The sequence below is a fragment of the Diospyros lotus genome, chromosome 1, assembly GCF_014633365.1.
Source record: "Diospyros lotus cultivar Yz01 chromosome 1, ASM1463336v1, whole genome shotgun sequence".
NCBI lineage: Eukaryota > Viridiplantae > Streptophyta > Magnoliopsida > Ericales > Ebenaceae > Diospyros > Diospyros lotus.
Window position 1 is genome coordinate 20,051,387 of NC_068338.1, and position 12,765 is coordinate 20,064,151.

Here is a 12,765-nt window from a genome sequence, read left to right on the forward strand (position 1 = left end):
AAAACTTTAACAAATAATTTAATAAAAATTTTAAAATACTTGTCAACTTTATTTTGATCATTCTATATTTTGATCTGAAAAATATAATAATTTTATCATAATATAACTTTATTTTACTCATTATAACAAACACTACATAATAAAATAAAGAGAAAAAAAATATAAATAAGAAGCTATTAAGAAAAAGTTGATAACAATTTTCACATGAAAAGGATAAAATTGATATTAAACAACTAAATTAATAAAAAATTAATTTCAATTTTTAAAAATAACAAAATAACATGCATATTTTTATCGAATTTCAACAATGGACGGACCATAAGGTCCATTTTTTTTTTTAGACACAATATATCTTAAGTTCCAAAAAATAAAATTCCTCACCTATCTTCGCAGCTCAGTCCGAAAATTTCTATAAAAGAAATTAATCACAAAATCCAAGACCAAAATTTAAATACAAAACCACATGACCAGCTATATAATGATTACAATCCAAGAACTCCTTAAATTCTAACTCGTGCCCGTCCTCAACTCTTCTATCTTACCAAATTCATAATTCAATATATCTTCTTCTTTATCAAATTTCAATTATTTTTTTTAATACCTTATGACTTTATAAGTATTATCTTAATGGGTAAATTGCCCCACCCCATATGATTTGAGTCAATTCACTCAAGACACTCCCATCTCAGATTCCTGTAGTTAAACTACGTTGGTTAAAATTAAATCAATTTACTAATAAAAAATCTTCTCCTAATCTAAAAAGTAAACACTAAAAGAAGGGAGAGGATAGAGTTATGAGGATAATCCCCAAGAACTATCCTCTCTCTCAACTCCTCCCGACTTCTATTCTCACAACTCCTCAAGGGACGATCCATCCTTACAACTTTTGAAGAAAGAAAAATGCTATTGGTACACCCATTTTGTACACTTTGGGCTACAAAATGGGGTATTATGACAAAAAACCCCCCATGAGGCGCATAGAGGCGCGTGAGGCTCATGGAGAGGCGCAAAGTATTTTGGTCATAATACCTCTTGTGTAGCCCAAGATGTACAAAAATGGTGTACATGTAGCATGATCCTTGAAGGAAGGGGATGGAGTCATCAGGTGTGCTGGAGCCATGCTTTACCCTCAACAACACTCAGCTCAAGATTATAAATTTTAATTGTTATATTTTGACTCGATAACAACAAGAAATAAGACAAGCCACCACTGTTAGCCACTGACAACCTCACGTCTAACATGAGTAAGAAACTAAAATTTAATCTAATTTAAACAAACTACCAAGAGATCGAGCATTTGAACAGAAAACAAACCAACGGAACCTCTGGGGCCAATTTACCCTACAATTATTATTATTATTATTGTATCACAATCTTCCAGTACATTAACTTACCTAACATCACATTTAACCAACGGAAATAACATACATATTTTAGACGAAAAACGAGAGAAGCATATTAGTCAGTCTAGAATAATGTTAGAAGGCAGGCTACCACCCATCATCATATTATTACCCGCATTCGCAGCGATGTAAGCACACATTAATACCATTCATATTATCACATATAACTGTACCCTTATGATTGAAAGCAACTTAAACTAAACCTCTTGTCTTTTAAAAAACTGCTCCACGGACAACTGCAGAAAAGATATAGCAGATGGAATATGCAGAGCGACTGCTAATCTGCGAACCTGTCTCCAAGATCATATCTATTTACACATATCTATATATATTTCTATAAATTAATTTGGCGGCGAAAAGTTTCCCAGCCATTTTCCCATCATGAAATGGAGGATCACCAAAAGGTAAATTTCTATTACATTTCAGGATAACCACCACCCGAAGATCTGTGGATGAATCTGCAGATCTTCATTGGTAATGCTTTCTACAAGCCAAGCCCTGCCCTGGATGTTAAAACAAAAGGAAGCAGCAGAAGAATATTATGATGAGAATGAGAAACAAACCAAAAACGACAAGCAAAGCAAAATCCACAGCTCACCTCACCTCACCTCCCCATCACATGTCTTAAGCAGCATAACAGTTCATTGCTAAAGTTGTCCTGCTGTATGTTCCTTGGCACTAATGAGACTATGAACAGCAATCAAAAATGACAAAAGAAAAGAAAAACTATATGCTTTCTTCAATTTATAAAGACTGCTACTAACGATGAAACATTCAGGGAATTGAATTCTTCATAAAGGGGTGGGTTGATCAATTGAGTTTCCATTAGTTTTCCATTATGGCAGCAAAGACTAGTCCCACCAACCGGCGTCTAACTAATCTACTCAGAGTCTGAATCAATGGAAAGATATAATCTTGGTCTTACAGAACGGGGCTGGCGGGGAAATGAGAAAGGGCCATCTGATTTTTGTCTGTTTGTCTTCCCACGTCTATTCTCATTCATGCCAAGCAGCAAAGAAGCTGCACAAGATATGAGAGTGAAAAGGATAATAACAATCCAAGAACATATTTCTGAGATAGCTAAGAAGACGCCAGGAATTAGCAACTTTGGGAAACTAATAGAACAATGAAACAACAAATGGATATTCAATTATGTTAATAAAATGAAAACAAGAACCATTACAGAGTTCGTGTGTTGCTAATGTCATGTTAATGGTAATCACTAATGACAATGATTAAATTGTAGTTCTATTCCTCTAGATAAAGAGATCCTTAAATCAAAAAAGAATGTTGGACGAGTGTTAAAAGAGCACTTTAGTGTCTATTGACAAGAATAGAGATGTTCAGAGTTGTGGAAATTATAGAGAATCAAATTAATGAGCCATATTATGGAACCTTGGGGGAAAGAGATTGAGCAAACCAATTTGATTTCATGCTTAGTAGGTTAAAAACGGAAGCTATATATTTATGGAGGCATCTAATAGAAAGGTATAGAGATTAAGCAAATGATTTACATATGGTGTTTATAGATTTAGAAAAAGCTTTTGACGAAAGTTTCTAGAGAAGTCTTATGCTTAATTATTGAAAACAAAGTAGTTCGAACGGACTATACACAAGTTACTAAAAATATATATCAGAGAAAAAATGTGTCTGGACATGAGGAGACTTTTCTAATTACCATGGGACTACACCAAGGATTTGCATTAAGATTGCACCTATTTGCCTTAAGTTTGCACCTATTTTCTTGGTAATGGATGAACTCACTAAACATGTTCATGTAGAGGTGCCGCGGCATATGTTACTTGCAGATAACACTGTGTTGGTGGACGAGACAAAATGTGGGGATACTAAACTCGAGATATGGAGGAACACTTTAGCACCTAAAGGTTCTATATTAAAAAGAGCAAAAACTGAACATGTGGGATGGAAGTCAAATAAAAATACAAGTATGATGTGGTAAAATTAGAAGATCAAGTCATACTAAGAATATATTAGTTCAAATATCTTAGGTCAATCATCCAAAAAGATAGGGACAATAGTGACACCACCCATAGAATTAAGGTATGATGGTTAAAATGGAAAAGTGCACATGGCATTTTATGTGATAGAACTATTCAATTAAAGCTAAAAGGAAAAAATTATAAGACAACTATAAGACCTACTTTGTATGGCATAGGATGTTGGATAACCGTGTAAAATATGAGCATAACCAAGATGCGAATGCTAAGATAGATGTTTGGTCAAACAAGAAAAGATAATGTTAGATGCATCACTGTGTAAAATATGAGCATAACCAAGATGCGAATGCTAAGATGGATGCTTGGTCAAATAAGAAAAGATAATGTTAGAAATGATGTTATTAGTAATAGTTAGAGTGGCTCTAATTGACAATAAGATGTGTGAGAGATTAAAATGGTATGGTCATGTACGAGGAAAACCAATAGAGAATCCTGTGATGAAAGTGGATGGAATGGAACAAATATTTAACAAAACATATAGAGGACCAAGAAAAAACTTAGCAAGGGACACTTAAGTCTGATATTAATTATATCGACCTTACAAAAGATAAGATCATAGATAAAATGAAAGGAAAGCTAGAATTCATATAATTGGCCCCACATAATGGGACAAAGGCTTGATATATTATTTTTGTACCTTTATATTAACTATTTTAGTAATTTTATAATATTATTACTATTATATTATTTTTACTATAATACTTGCAAATTTGCAATGCATTTGGATACCTATTGTAGAAAGTACCACTACCTAGTATTATTATTATTAATTTATAGTCTAATATTTAGTGAAAGTAATATTACCTATTAATAGTAGCTAATGTAGATATCAACACAAACATTACTAATAAATAAATGCAGAGCTCCGTGCCCCCCCCCAAAAAAAATTTTTTTCATATACAAAATAAACATCCTACCTTTCAAGATTGTTTCATATGGCCACCTATCTTATAAGAGTTTTTCATATATTCTATGGTTTTTGGCATTAAATTTAGAATTTATTTATAGTTTTAGTAAAGATCATCCCAAAATATCTAATATAAAGGAGGAAAAATAAGTGTAATAGTTTCATAAAAAAAGGAGGTACATATATTTTCTATTTTATTTTTACCTTAAGCATTATATTTTGACTGAGCCTATGCTAATATATAATGCATATAATTATGTTTATACATTAACTCTTTGGCGCTCATAACAATATTTGTCATGCTTGGCCCATGCTAATAAAGATTAAAAAATCGGCACACTCAAATTCCCTTTGGAATTGTAATTAATAATGTGCCTATTGTTCAATCATACTAAAAACATTTTATTACATTGAAATTGTTTGTCATAAATAACAATCAATACTCATGTATGTTTAACCACATTATATAAAACAAACACGGATGAATACTATCAAAAAGGTTCCATGCTTTAGTTCACAACTCCTACACATTCAATTTCTATTAAAATTCAATTCAATTCCTGCCAAGTTCCTTGCTCTACAAACATATGGTGGATGTCCAGTAAAAGGTCATATCAATAATAGCTACCATAGTGCTCAATTTCAATCATCAAGACCAAATATAGGAAAAAAAAGACTAAACTGAATAAAGAATGCAGCTGATGCAAATGCAGCTCTTGAAGAACAGCCAAAATATGTCTGATGCCAAAGAACTAAGAAAAATACTTCAAACACATGAAAATACATATTTATGTTTTAGGAATGAAGAAGAACAGAAGGAAAAGGTATAAAGAACATGCAATTACCAGTGTTGGCCAAAGTATCCATAGCCCCTTCCTTGGATGGTAACTCCCGCCGTGAATTTAATCCATTTGCCACTGCAGATTCACCATGAGTACCAATACCGCCACGCCCAAGTCTCAAACAAGTCCAATCCTCAGAGCGAATAGAGTTTGACACATCAGGCTGATCTCTCAAATTAGGTAGCATTGATGCATCAGAAGGCCTTGTAGGAAGAAATATTTGGAGAGACGGATCATCTCCACTGAACACCAATGGATTATCAATTAAACCATCATTCATATCAGCAATTGGAGGATCAACAGAAGACTCATGACCAAGAGACATCTGCATCCCTGTCTCTGCAGTCAATCCATGTCTATTCATTGATGTGCCACAGTCAACAGAACCATGCTGGAAATCAACTAAAGGATCAGAGACATCTGCATCTGTTCCAAATAACTGGAAACTTGGGCCTGCCTGACTGCCTGGAGGTGAAGGCCAGAGGGGCATCCCAAAGTCGTCATCAGTAGGAGTGAAATGACCCAGGTACGAACCTCCACCAGTACCAATAGCAGGAAATTCTGCATCCGAATCAGGATTTCCCGATGGATGAAATGAAAATGCAACCCCATTGGTTTCAGTTTTATTGTTCTCATAGACAGTTCCAGCAATCACAGTATCATTCTCTTCTTCTGAATCACTGAGAACAATGATTTTCGCATTGCCTACTACTGCAGTGTTTTGGTTGGTTAAATCATAGACTTGGTCAATGTTTGGAGATATGGAATCAAGTTCTATACCAGTATGAGCTGAAAAATCAAAATTTCCACCACCATCCTGACTGACACTAGGATCTTCCCCATCCCTGCCACTTCCAGTTGCACTACTGCTCATTGGGATAACATTAAGAGCATGGTTCTCAAACTTTTCTAATCTGTCACCAGGAGAAAGTGCATGCATATCTTCAGGTCTACTGACTTCCCAGAAACCATCCTGGTTCTTTCTTATTCCAAGTTTTAAACCAGCATGACCATCTGAAACACCTTGTTTGATGTCCTTAGAAGCTTCTGATTTAGATTTAAGTTCTCCATCCACAGGGACACAGAGAGTACCATCAGCGAAGTGCCACAGCCTGAGATCTCCAAGGTCCCTGTTACCATTTTCTGCCTTTGCACGCCAAGAGCCATCAGGTTTCACCTCAATCTCTGTCACATCTTCTCCACAATTCTGCATCTGTGTTAAAAGGTTGTCAATAGATAACATTATATGCATCAAAGATCACTATTGGGTTTAAAAATTTAAAGCTCCATGGAAGCGTGATACCTTAGAAGTGATGCGATTGAAATATGGGTCAATTATGAGATTCTCAAGAGAGTAATTCTTAAGACAAATGGGGCATTGCCACTGCATTGATACAAAGTTCTAGTTAAGATATACATACAGGTTCAAAGATGACAAAAGCATAGACTAAGACATACAAAACTATAGGAAAAATACCAAAACCATATAGAATCTTATCTTTAGATGCTTGCCTTCCTAGATCGTTCATTCATTTCCACAAACACTCCAAGATCAAAACATCCCATATGGAGACAGGGCTTGAATCTTCCGGCAACCTTCATTCTCATACCACTCATCTATAGCAGTCATGTAGGATAGGCAAAAATCAGTTCCAAGTAATGAATTACTTCCATATAACAATCAAAAACTGGTAAAACTAAAGGAATAATTGTATCAATTAAGAAAGACTTATCCTAAGTACAGTTTCCTGACATGAGTAGTAAAATTATAATAGTGTTGGATAAGATATCCGTTAATGATGTAAATCTTAAATAGTAATATTAGAAAATGTACAGATTGATAACTATGTTATCACCCAATCTAAAACCCAGTACAAGACATGTTTGATTCAACCGAACTTTGTCCGGAAGTCAAGACATGTATATAAAAAAGAATGATTGCATCAAGAAAGTCTTACAGGACAACGTAAATGGACAGGGATAGAATCTGCAACAATCTCCAGATCACTGTCACCATCTTCATTCTCCATTGCAGTTCCACCACCAGTGCAACGGCGAACCCGGGCAAGAGCATCTTCAAATGGCTCACCATCAGACTCCTTTGGTATCAAGTTCAGAATCTAGACAAAGCAAAAACAACATAAAACAAAACCAAAATAAATATTTTTACTTCTTTCAGATGGTATGCAGTTTTAGAGACAAGGGTAATGGATCTTTAAACTTGGTGTGTATTTCTTCTATGATCCGAAGTGCCTAAAATGTTCATTAAGGAAAAACAACAAGAGATCTGATTAACAAAAGAAAAATAAATGTGGCTCCAACTACAAATTTGCAAAGTAGTTTATTTCTCATCTCCAATTTGCTACGATGCTTTGATTTTCTGTCCTGCTGATGTGGAATATCTTCAGAATTTGAAGAGAATTTTAATCTTTTCCAAATTGATTCTGGGTTAAAGATCAATTTGAGAAAAAAGTGCTATTTATGGGATTAACGTGGAAGAGAACGGGGTAAGGGAGGCGGCTGTTTTGTTGAATTGCAAGTTGGGTAAATTCCCTTTCAGGTATCCTGGGCTTCCACTTGGTACAAGTCCCCAGCGCACCTCTACTTGGGTCCCCTCTGATTCAGAAGGTTGACAGGAAGTATGCTTTTAGGAAGGCTGAGTCTCTCTAGATAGCTGGAAGATTGGATTTGATAAAGGCAGTATTATCTAATCTCATGTTCTACCATTTATCCATTTTTAAGATTCCTGAAGGAGTGGCTTCAAAGCTGGTAATATTACAAAGAATTTTTTTTTGAGGAGGGCCCAGTGAGGGGAAAAAGATGGCCCTGGTCTCATGGGACTGCCTGTGTTAAAGGAGAGGTTTCCAAGACTTTCTGATTTCGGAGGATAAAGGTTGATGTATTTCTAATATTGGCTCTTGGTCAGGTTCTGTGTGGGTTTGGAATCTGCATGGAAATGCTCTTAATCCAGTGGGAGAAGGTGCACTTGGAAGATCTTATGCAGCTAATCTCTAGTCAATATTCCAGTATTAATTCTGAAGACAGAATCTCCTGGTTTTCCACTGCAAGTGGTGATTTCAACAAGGGTATTTGATCCTTGGGGACTGTTAGGAATATTTGAATTACTCTCGCTCCACTTTAAGTGGAAATTTTTTATTTGGCTACTTCTGCTAAACAGGATCAACACAAAGGTGAATATGCAAGGAAAGGAATATTAAAAGCTGAGAGTATTGCCTGCCATTTTTGTGGCTTGTCTGAAGAATTGGTAGATCATTTATTCCTTCAATGTGAGGTAAGTTGGAATTTCTGGTGCGAGATTTTCAGGTGGTGAAGGGTTATGTTGGGTTGCCCCCTGGTCTATTTTGGACCTGTTTGACCAACAGGGAAGTTTTGTCTTTGGAAAAACAATTAAAAAGCTGTGGTTCTCCATTTTGTTTAGTATTTTATGGACTATATGGTTTGACGTTCAGAACCAGACTCGGATCTGTTCAGGCTTGCCATTACAACTCTTCTTCCAGATACAAGCTTGGGAGCCTTGTTTCCATATTACTGCTCACGACTTCTTATAAGAGCAGATCGGTTACATTTTGGAAATAGCAGTTGATCTGATCTAGTTTCACACAGCAGCACTGGGGATCAGATTCAGAAGGGTTTTAGTTTAGCTTCTAATTCTTCAGCTTTGGTTGTGGTGGTGGGATTCATATTCCGGGTCTTATTTTTAATACTTTTGGTAGTGTTTTGTGGTTTTGTTGTCTGGATAGTTTATGGGTCAAATGTTCCTAATATTACTGGCATTAATAAAATTCTACCTTCTTTCAAAAGAAAAATGAGATTGCAAACTGAATTGCAATTGAAGTTTACTACAGTATCAGGCAGAAGATGAAATTGTAGTTAAACATCCAAATATACAGAAGGCAAAAATACTATTTCCTAATCAGAAAATAAAAGTAAATTGCCTCTATTTTTCGGCAAGTAGATCCCCTCCTACATCAAAAGTCTGTAGAAACAACCAGCATCCTGTATCAAATATAAATTAATGGTCCATTCTGCCAATGAGTCACCAGAATTTATGAAGGAAGAGCAGGACGGTACATAATAGGTAATTTAGTTCTACCAATAAATAAGCGCGACCTATATTATGTGAACTCATAAGGATGTTGGGCACTAGCCTATATGGAAATGTCAATTTATCTGATTCTAGCGGTCAAGGAACTAGGAACTGCTAAATTTCATATTTTATAGCTGCAGCATTAATTTATTGAGGAAAAACTGGTGGTTGCAAGCTAAAAGCTTTTAAGCACAGGTCTTTTGCTTAGATCCACAGCATACTTCTACTAACTAGTTAAAACATATTTATTGGATAAATGTTCAATTAGAAATGTATTACACAGTTAGGCAATTATTAAGTGCCAATTCAGGGTACCATACAAGTTTTGAAGTCATTATACAGAAGACTCTAATTTGCAATACCATTATTTTGTAACTTAGAAATTATACGTGCTTGCAAAACACATGATGCATTCTGTTTGTAGGGAAACCTATACCAGTGTAGATCTACAAGCACCAATAACACTCTCAACAGTGTAGATGAAAGAAAACTAACTACTTAAAGATCTACACACACCCCCGACCCTCCTCACATGCAAACTTAACCCATAAAGAACTAGAAAACACCAAAACTGCTCCTCAACAAACAAAACAAACTGGAAAACAGTTCCAGATATCAGTAACAATACGCCACAATCAACAGTGATTGCAGTTCCTACTAGAAGCCACAAACTACAAATTCACAAAAGTGTAATACAGAAAAAGCAAAGACTTGCAGTTATATATCTTACAGGTATTCATTATCCAATAGTTGAAACTACCTGCTGGATGGTACGCCGCTTCACGATTCTGACCCCGAAACAGAAAATTCGAGAATCACATCCGGTTAATGAAATTTTATTAATTCCATCTCTTGTCCATGTTTTGATCTGACAAAGAAAAAATAACTAACTGAGAAATAAAACTCAGACCAGCTAAATTATGCTGTTGAAAATGCAAGTATCATTGCCAATGAAGTAGAACTATCAACAAAATTCCTCATCCAAAAAGAAGAAATAAATACGATCACACATATACTGCTTAAAAGGTTGAGATATAAGATAGGGCAACAGAATATTGACAGCTGAGAGAAATATATGTTAAACACAATGATAGGGGCATTAACATGAGGGGAGAAACTCACAAGAAACCCATCATCACGACCATTGAGCCCCAGCAATTGTGTGCCGGGTCTATTAATTGGCCGCTGTGGTACACCTGCAAGATCAACAGTTTAAGACTACTTATAAAAAAAAAAAAAACAGAAAAACTATTGTCAATTAACAAGTGTGAACGCTAATAACAAGGTCCATAGAAAGTTGCTTGCTAAAGTGTTCAGGAAAGCCTTGACCAAATAAGGCATCAAATTAGTTTTCTTTGGCTTACATTTTTGGTCTTCCTCTGGATATACAAGATGCATTCATGTGAACAATGGAAGCAGAGAGATTGATAAACCCACAATAAGTTTGTGTAACAAGGCACTTGGTGGGACAGATGATACTACACCACCCTAAAAAGTATGTGGGGTGCCAATCACACCAAAAGTATCCTCCAAATCAATTGTTGATCTTATAGCCAAGGTGACAATTCAAAAATTGGGACAAGAATGTCAATTGCTAGACAACTAGAGTTGCATAATATAAACGTGAAGGAGAATGTGTAACTGTTTTGCTTTCGACCTACTCAAAGGGCAAAGGATCCACTTTCTGCCACTTCTGGAATGCACCAAATGATGGCCTGTTGAGTCTATAAAATGCTCAAATGCTGGAGCAGAAGTTTGGAGATCCCCATAACCACTTCTGGATCACCACTTTTTCCTGTCTCAAGTATAAGCCTGAGTGTGCAACGCTCTATTGATCCAGAACTGCCTTAAGAAACTCATAATACGTTGTGGAAGCAAAGTTAATACTTCATTGGCCCATTTGGTAAGGGTAGAAAGCTATATCAAAAATTCACAGACGAGAGAGAGAGAGAGAGGGGGGGGGGGGGGGGGGGTTAGAATTGGCTTAGATATCAAGGGGCAAGATGCTGAATTCTGTGGGGTTTATAGTCGCTGAAATTTTCATAATAATTTATGCTTTTTAGAATTAAAATGCCAACAGATAGCTAAAGGATTAAGGATGACTTGAGATTTTGAATGGAAATGAATGTGATTCAAATTTAGGCAGTTTAATGGCCGTGAATACTACTCTGATAGTATTTTGCAAATTTAAGTATGTAAGAGGAGGAAAGATATATGTATATAAAAGGAACTCGTCAAAAATGATTAAGAATATTGCAACTTAAAAGTAATGACAGTGCAAGGAAACAAGTGGTGCAGCTGGAAATATTATAGGTAGGTGAAGATGATTTTTGCTTTATTCATTGTTATTTTTAATCTTTTTGGTCACTATATAGGTTGTGTGAAATTGAATTGGTTTTGCAATGTTTTAAATTTCCATGTGAGTTAACAAAGGAGTTGGGCCCAATTTGTTTTAATAGATTTTGGTCATTTTCCAATGGGTAAATCACCAAGAATATATATCAAAGCCCTAGTTTTTTGTATGAAATCATTCTGATCTAATTTTTACTAGAGGAGAGGTACTAAGAATTGATTGCTGCATTTTACTTGGATACAGTTTTTGCTTATAGCCTTGCATGTTGAGCCAACTTTGACATGTTCAATTAATTTTGGAGTTTTGATGATTAACAAAAAGACCAATTTTGACTTATGCACAAATCGTTGTCCCCCAATTTTTTTTTTTAATATTTTCTATGGCTTTAATTCCAGTAAAATATTTTTATTTACTAAAACCATTTTGTAAATATAATTTAATAAAGCAAGTTCATTTTTTGCATAGCATCAAGCTTTTCTTCCTTACAGCATTATGTTAGGACTCCCATTAGTCTCACCTATCAAAGGCATAAAAGGAGAGGAGCAATAAAGGCAGTCAAGGAAATTGGGTCAGGGGCAAAAGAGTTAGAAGTTGATTAGAGGAGAATATTATTTTACTTGGCTAAAACAAAATGGGAGAGAGGTATAAAAGGGGAGGGTGGAGGAGAGAGAAGGCTCTGGAAAATTGTTGAAGAAACCGTTGGAGGGTGAGGCCCTCTCGAATAGGCCTGATTTCTTTTGTTTTCTTTTCTTGCTATTGCTATTTTCCATTGCTGTAAGTTACTGTAATTGGGTAGTTCTTACTGCAAGAGCTGAATTCAATCAATCGAGAAAGGTTCTATCAATTTGGTATCAAAGCAGTGATCCATGGGGGTGATCGTCTCGGAGAGAGTGGGGAATCTGGAGGGAAAAGTGGAGAATTATCAACAGCAGATTGAAGGGAAGATGGAGGGACTACAGATGGGATTAGAATCCATGAAAACAGAATTCTAGAGGGTGCAGAACATCGAGAAAAACATGGCGACGATGATGGAACAATTTGGCTTGCTGATGGAGAGATGGGAGGATCAGGAGAAAGGGAGGAAGGGGAAACAGTCGGGCGAGCACATACCGGTGGGTTCGACACTCACTAGGG

The 12,765-nt window shown here is 35.7% G+C and overlaps 1 protein-coding gene across 5 annotated transcripts in view; it reads right to left on the reverse strand.

The window, feature by feature from the left end:
• Positions 1-1,473: 1,473 nt before the first annotated feature.
• LOC127813853 (E3 SUMO-protein ligase SIZ1-like) overlaps positions 1,474-12,765 on the reverse strand; it is an 81,015-nt gene continuing 69,723 nt past the window's right edge. For 4 of the 5 annotated variants that reach the window (XM_052354961.1, XM_052354946.1, XM_052354968.1 and 1 more), the window contains 8 exons: positions 10,401-10,474; positions 10,039-10,146; positions 7,129-7,290; positions 6,683-6,787; positions 6,474-6,554; positions 5,174-6,383; positions 2,002-2,423; positions 1,474-1,906 (listed from right to left, as the gene is read on the reverse strand). In XM_052354961.1, coding sequence (XP_052210921.1) covers positions 2,284-2,423; positions 5,174-6,383; positions 6,474-6,554; positions 6,683-6,787; positions 7,129-7,290; positions 10,039-10,146; positions 10,401-10,474 — 1,880 coding nt within the window. In that variant the 3' untranslated portion in view covers positions 1,474-1,906; positions 2,002-2,283. The remainder of the gene's footprint in view (positions 1,907-2,001; positions 2,424-5,173; positions 6,384-6,473; positions 6,555-6,682; positions 6,788-7,128; positions 7,291-10,038; positions 10,147-10,400; positions 10,475-12,765) is intronic. The other variant, XM_052354954.1, reaches the window with a different exon arrangement.